This window comes from Nematolebias whitei, chromosome 13 (assembly GCF_014905685.2).
Source record: "Nematolebias whitei isolate Nwh7 chromosome 13, NemWhi1, whole genome shotgun sequence".
Lineage (NCBI taxonomy): Eukaryota > Metazoa > Chordata > Actinopteri > Cyprinodontiformes > Rivulidae > Nematolebias > Nematolebias whitei.
Window position 1 is genome coordinate 2,332,010 of NC_056510.1, and position 7,163 is coordinate 2,339,172.

General features: G+C 42.5%; 2 protein-coding genes across 2 annotated transcripts in view; both read left to right on the plus strand.

Annotated features, from left to right (window-relative positions):
• c13h2orf76 (chromosome 13 C2orf76 homolog) overlaps positions 1-633 on the plus strand; it is a gene marked incomplete at its 5' end in the record, with an annotated part of 4,195 nt that extends 3,562 nt beyond the window's left edge. Inside the window, 1 exon segment of the mRNA XM_037686760.1 lies at positions 298-633. Coding sequence (XP_037542688.1) covers positions 298-374 — 77 coding nt within the window.
• Positions 634-2,378: 1,745 nt separating this feature from the next.
• On the plus strand, positions 2,379-4,672 carry dbi (diazepam binding inhibitor (GABA receptor modulator, acyl-CoA binding protein)). The gene is made up of 4 exons (XM_037686763.1): positions 2,379-2,485; positions 3,344-3,461; positions 3,616-3,678; positions 4,393-4,672. Exons 1-4 carry the CDS (start codon positions 2,474-2,476, stop codon positions 4,464-4,466), a joined length of 267 nt encoding a protein of 88 aa, XP_037542691.1. The 5' UTR covers positions 2,379-2,473; the 3' UTR covers positions 4,467-4,672.
• Positions 4,673-7,163: the final 2,491 nt, after the last annotated feature.

Here is a 7,163-nt window from a genome sequence, read left to right on the forward strand (position 1 = left end):
GGAGTCACTCCTCACTAGAGTCACTCCTCACTAGAGTCACTCCTCAGCGGAGTCACCCCTCATCAATCACTCCTCAGCGGAGTCACTCCTCACTAGAGTCAAACATTCATTATTCACATCCCTCGGCGTAAAGCTTGTTGTTTTAAGAGTGAATGGGTTTAATGTGAAACTAAATGAAAAGAACTTTGTGGGGCCTAGCTCGGCTCTAGTTGTGTTCTGCACCTACATTAGTGGCTAAGTATTCATGTTGGTGAGTAGGTTAGTTTCATCTGGATGTTCTGTGGTTTTCCTCTCCAGCCAATGAGACGGAGGTGGCCTTCTTCAGGAGAGAAGACTACGGTTTGTACAAAGCAAACCCCCACAGCACCTGGTGACCAAAACGAACTGTTCCAGCCAGGGGTGAAGAATAAAACATTCAAGCAGGTCAAGAAGGTGGAGATCCAGCAAACTGGGCCTCTGTTCATACACATGGTTTTATTTATTCTTTAATGTCTTGTTTTTATACCACAGCTGTGTACAGCAGCATGGTTGTATGCTTTTTATATTTCCTATTGTCTGCTGAGCGGGTTCTGATACATGGTACCGTGGACTCTTGTGTTGCAGATGTTTCAGAATATGTTCAATAAATTTTGACTGCTGGGTTTTTCTGTTTTGAGTTCCAGTATTTTCAGCGCAACATGTTTCAGTTTGAGCAGTGGGTGAACCGAAGGAAAACGTGGAGCGACCAAGTGATTTGCTTAAAGGCGGAAACTTCCTCAGAACAATTAAAACCTCTGAAACTTACAAATACCTGGATCGAAGTTACTAAATGACAGAAGCAGCGCCGTCACAAATGTTCAGCTTGCAAGTGAACATCAACTGAAGAACAAACGGACCAGATCAAGACCAGGAGGCACATCGCCCTCCGCCATTATTATATAATTATTATGTACTTGTGGTATTATTATTATATACTTATTATTATATACTTATTATTATATACAGAACTTTAGACTAAAATATCCTTTAGTTGGGAAATGAAGGAATAGTGTCCATTTTTGTCGTCCTTGAAAATACCATTATGAGCAATCTCCTATGATATTGTGCAGTGTCGCACTCAGAATATGTGTTAAGAACGACCGTCAGCTACTACCACACCAAATGTTAGCTTAAAGTCTTTAAAACTGAAAGAGGTAAACTACGTGTTGAGCTGTGGTGGCCATCTTGAACTGGGTTGGCTCCAAACGTTAATCTGTTGAACGTCTAATGATTACTTTCTAAAGGTTTGGTTAAAATCTGTCCTGTGGTTCAGGACATATTTTACTAACAGATAAAGATTGTGAATGAGGTGAGAGAGATATGATGAAAAGAATGATGACATAAAGAGGTCATGGTCCTCATCAGAGGGTGGATTGTTCTCTTCAGGTCCAGGGTGAGGTTCTGCCTCAAGTGGAGGAGTTCAAGTATCTCCAGGTTTTGTTCATGAGTGAGGGAAGAACGGAGCGTGAGACTGACAGATGGATTGGTGCAGCCTCTGCAGTATTGTGGACTCTGTGCCGGTCCCATGTGGTGAAGAGGAGCTGAGCTGTAAGACAAAGCTCTCTGTTTACTGGTCGGTCTACGTTCCTCCCCTCACCTCTGGTCATGAACTCTGGTAGAGACTGAAAAAATGAGATCATGGATCCAGGAGGTTGAAATGAGTTTCCTCTGCAGGAAAGATGAAACAAAGATAGATGACAACAATGGACAACAGCAACAACAATAAACAATTATAAATAGTCATACTACAGGTTTTTTGTTTTGTTTTACAAATAGGATGGCTAAAAGGAAAAGGTAAAAAAAAAAAACTTCTAGATTCTAAGGCGAATGTAGAAAACTAAAAACAGGAACATGTCTGCATTGGTCCCTGCCAGGAGTCCAACAGATTCTTAAAGCCACTTAGAGAGGTCAAAGGTCGAGAGCTTCAGATCTTTTTACAAGATGTTCCAGGAAACAGGAGCGGAGTAGGAGAAGGTCCTTTTGTCTAGTTCAGTCCTCACTGAGGGAACACTGCAGGTAATGATGTCCTGAGAGCGCACGCTGTAGCTGCACTCACGCAGAGACATGTAGGAGGAGATGTATGAAGGCAGCAGACCAGGAAGTGATTTAAAGATGAAAATGTACCAGTGAGAGAGTCTGTGTGAAGTTAATGGTGACCAGTTAACCAGTGAATACTGGGTGCAGTGGTGGTCATGATCATGTAAAGTTTTTTCTGGGTTTGTGGTAAAAGATTCTTGCATAAATTTCAGTTTTAAAGTTAGTTTGTAGTCGCTACCCTAGTTCCGGTTTACGAACCACGCCCACTCGTGAGATCAGCCAATTAGGGTCGAGGAGGGCGTGTCCTCTTGTGCAGAGATAACGGTGGTCTGATGGTGGGAGGAGCCGGTGCACTTTACCCTGCAGTCAGAGGACATCAGCGGTTCTGTCCACGTCCTGCGACCCCGACCAACTCAAGATGGCGGATCAGGTTTGTGTTTTGACACTTTATCCCGCTGCGACCCGTTAAAGCAGAATAATGCAGCCGAGAAGTTCTGGTGGAGCGTCGGTACCGGACCAACATGGACGGTGGCTGCACCACACACTACACGTGATGTGCGCGGTTTAAAGAAGATTTCTTTAGTTGTTGAGAAACGATGCGTTCCGGTAGTTGTTTGTTTGCGTGGTAACGGACCGTGTGCACCCGCGCGATTCTTTATATTGATCTCGATGTACTCAGAACGACGGCTCGTGTCCGGTAAATTCATTCAGACCCGTGGAAAGTTTGAATGAAATTCACGCGTTCATTCCAGGATTCATGCTGCCGAACGTGTTTTACACCACCAGCTCCGACACCGAACTCCTCCCGGCCTCCGTCAAACGAGACGGACAGAGTTTAGCTGCGCGCGACACACGGTGTTACGGCCACTTACGGGAACCGCGAAGGGACAAAAAGGACCAGACTCGACAGTTTTCAGCACTTTCCTCACTGATTACACTTTATGATCAATTAAACATTTGTTTTTCTGATAGTCAAAAGTTCTGGTGATTTCTAAAATAACGTGATATAACAAAAGTATATAAAATAGCATTACTACAATAAAAACACTATGACCTTTAGATTCACTGGGACAAAGATTCAGTCACTGCTGAACAGTTTTACAGCTGGATTAGGGTTAAAGTCTGACCATAATCATTTGACTCTTGTGTAACTACTGCCCCTCTACAGGTGACCCACATTTACACAGCACCTCTGGTTATTAATGTTTTATGTATAACGGACAGTATGCTCGTATATGCAGACAGTCGGTGTGTATCGACTCTGTACGTGGTCTTCTGTTCTCTGCAGGTAAAGTTCGACGCTGCAGCAGCCGAGGTGAAGCAGCTGAAGACCAAACCTCAGGACGACGAGATGCTGAAGCTCTACTCTCTGTTCAAGCAGGCCTCTGTGGGTGACGTGAACACAGGTGCGTGGGGCTTCTTCCAAACTGAAACTGAAAGTCACCATTTCACCTGCTGGTGCTGACACAAGGCAGCACGATGTAGCAGTCATTCATTGAAACACTCAAATGGAGACAGACAGGCGGTTCAATTATGTTTCCACGTGTGTTCTCTGCCCAGCTCGTCCAGGGATGCTGGACTTCACGGGGAAAGCTAAATGGGACGCCTGGGAGAAACAGAAAGGTGTGTAAACGGCACTAATGTTGGTTTTTGTCACTGATATCTCATGATGTAAATGTAGAACCTGTCTGCCTCACGTAAACCTTCACTGATGACAGTCTGAGCTCACCAAATGTCCAGATCTCCTTAGTCTGGATGTGGAGTTCATTGAGGTTCTGTCTGGTTTCCTACCAAACACATGTGTCTTCCCGTCGTTTCGTAACTGAATTCTCCCTTACTTCAGTTTCCCTCTTACGAAACACAAACGCAGAGCTGGCTGCAGATTTGTGGACGGGCGGCCGTTTAACATTTGTCAAGACTGCAACAAAAAATCTGCATAATTTCCCAATTTCCTGAGAAGTCTGAGGACCAACTAGTCTCCCAACAGTCCCAGCCCAGTGAGGTAATACATTAGGTCTGGTGCAGTTTACCGAGTCTCGGTTTTACTGAACATCTTTAGAAAGTAGAACAAATGAAGCCAATAATTCCCACAAGTTTAGGGCTGTGTTTTTTTATAATCCCACAGCGAGTTGAGTGGGTGTTTTTATGAACGTTGCGTTGAACGCTCTTAGTGTTAATTCTGTCATGAACAAAAACAATTGAGAAACTGTTCAAAGTACAAATCAAAGGCCAAATTCACTAAACTCACCAAACCACAAGACTCGTGTCTGTGAGTATATCCACTTTATGCAACAACCTTGACTGAGCGTTGAAATGTTCTGCAACTCTTCTCGTCAGGCAAAAGCAAAGAGGACGCCATGAATGAGTACATCCAGCTGGTGGAGGAGCTGAAGCAGAAATACGGAATCTGACTACGGGAATTTGCTGCTAGATGGATTAAGACCAGTCATCCTTCATGCCAACTGTGTGAAACGCCTTAAAACCTGTGAACGAGTTACCACGAGTACTTCAGGGACCACCGGACCTGAAACAGACCCTCACACTGTTTCCACCTCCGTGTCGTTGTCGTCCTTCGTTCAGATGGTCCTGTCATTTCAAAATAAAAGTTTTCTCAGTATACAATGTGTGTGTGTGTTGTACTTGTATTTGAACAGCAGAGTTGTGTAGTGAACCAGATAACCTCAAATCTACCAGATGGACAGAGACTGTTATTTTCATTGATCTGAATAAGTCTGAACCATCTGATGAACTTTCTTTCTTGAATTAATCAAGCAGAAAAGACAATTCTTTATAATCATTACTGTCTTACAAATGTTTTGATAATCAAATTGTGTTAGTTCACTCAATGCTTTACAGGTTGGAAAGAACTACTAATTTTATTTTACATAAACAGTAAGTAATGATTTTTGTTCCTCATTCAGAGAAGAAATCACCTGAATATGCCTTTCTTGATTTTCTGTCTGAAATGAGCAAGCTGTCGTAAGTATGTTAAAGGTTGGTTTTCGGTCAACTAAAATGTTTACCGAGAAAAATGTCATGTTTTACTATTTGAAAAGATTACAAAGTGTGAGACTCCACGAAGTCTGCTGTTGCTGCAATAATCTTTTCTGTATGTTGTAAACAATCCTTGACTTATGATAACATCTTACGTCACAAATCCACTCCTCTTTCTGGTCCTTCCACGAATCAGAAAGCTCTAAATTGAACAGGAAGTCGACCCAAATAAAATGTGGCAACTTCTCAGTTCATGTTAGAGTCTGGGAGAATGAGAAGAATTAAGAATTCCAGAATTCCAAGAGATTGAGAGTTCTGAGAGATGTTGGATTGGGAGCTGACAACAGGTCCGATAGTCCAACAGAATGAGCAGATTGAGAGTGCAGCCGGTTATGAAGAGTTTGGAGTTATGAAGAACCAGGGACGTTTTGGGATTATAATTCTGTTTTGAACTAACCACGCACGACTCTCCGAGGATTTCTAGCTGTTCTGAACGGAGGCGCTGAAACAGTCTGAAGGACTCTTACTGAGCTGATCCATCGTCAAACCAGGTAAAGATTTCCTCTTCGACTCAAGTGTACCGTGGACGGGCTGAGGATCTGACGAAGCGTGCAACTTCTGGTTAAACAGATTAAATCTCCCTCACATATTCCTCTGTAAGATAAATCTCAATTTACTCTTAAACTCACCTCTCTCTCATAAAACAGTACAGATATTTTTAGAAATGTCTGAAGCAAAGTCCTCAAATCACCGCCGAGTGATTTGAAGTTCATTTTCTGTGAAACTGTCTGTTATTATTTTCATATTTTGCCAAATTAATGTAAATGTTTGATGTTAAACTTTGATTTTGAAAATAAATGATTCCATTCATTTGATGGGTCAAAGATAAATAACGTCTCTCGTTCACATTTCTGTTAAATTCAATGCACGGCATTTACAGTCAGAAAAATGAAGAACTCGTGAATATTGTATGCATATATAATTCATATATTGTGTCATACAACAAGTGACACGTACCTCACGTGTATCACTACAGTTGTACTCTGCAGCAGGAAGTCCTGTGTTGGTACAGTTTAACCAGAAATCACCAAAGCACTAAGCAGTGCTTCACTCCAGTGAGTTCAGGGACTAAAAAGCCAGATGTTTCCAGAGTTTCCTTCAGATGAACTTTGGTTCAAACAGCTGTCTTCATCAGGACTTGCTGTTCAGTGATTCGTTAGATATTTTGCTGACAGACAAGGTTGATTGCAGTTGTCAATGCCAGTGTTTTGGGAAAGGTGTGTTGTCGATGAGTCTCTGCGACTACCACATGAAACTATCTCACAAATGATTGAGCTGTAGCCATTTTTATTTTCAATAAGGTCACAGCTGTGGCAGCCATCTTTAATGTGGCTGAGTCCTGTCCTAGAGGTTCATCTGTGCAGGGTATCCAACCCTGTTCCTCGAGGGCCACTGTCCTGCAAGTTCAGTCAACTGTGGAGCAACTGGGGTGAGAGTCGGCTCCTTAAAGGTGGAATGCTCCCTTCAGGTTGGTGAGTTTGTTCAAGCGGAATAAGAACTAGAGCATCTTGTTGGTGAGTGATGGTAGGATGGAGCGGGATGGATGGTTCTTAGTAATGCGGGTGTTGCTTTGGTCTGTTGGACAAAACAAAGACCACTCCCTTCTTTATGGCCTCCCCAACAAATCTCTCCAGAAGCTACAATTGGTCCAGAACTCAGCTGCCCGTGTCATCACTCAAACCTCCTCCTATAACCACATCACTCCAGTCCTGCAGCAGCTCCACTGGCTCCTTCACTACACCTCCATGTACCCTCTGCCCGCCTCTCCACCATGAGGAGCAGGACCTTCACCTGCTCTGCTCCTCATCTCTGGAACTCTCTACCCCCTGACTTAAGAAACACCACCTCTCTTTCTCTATTCAAGACTGCTCTGAAAACACATCTCTTTAGACTCGCTTATCCTTAACTTTGCTCTATGTATTTTATATTCTTTATGTATTTTATATTCTTTATGTATTTTATATTCTTTATTTTATATTCTGTATGTAATTTATATTCTGTATGTATTTTATATTCTTTATGTATTTTATATTCTTTATTTTATATTCTGTATG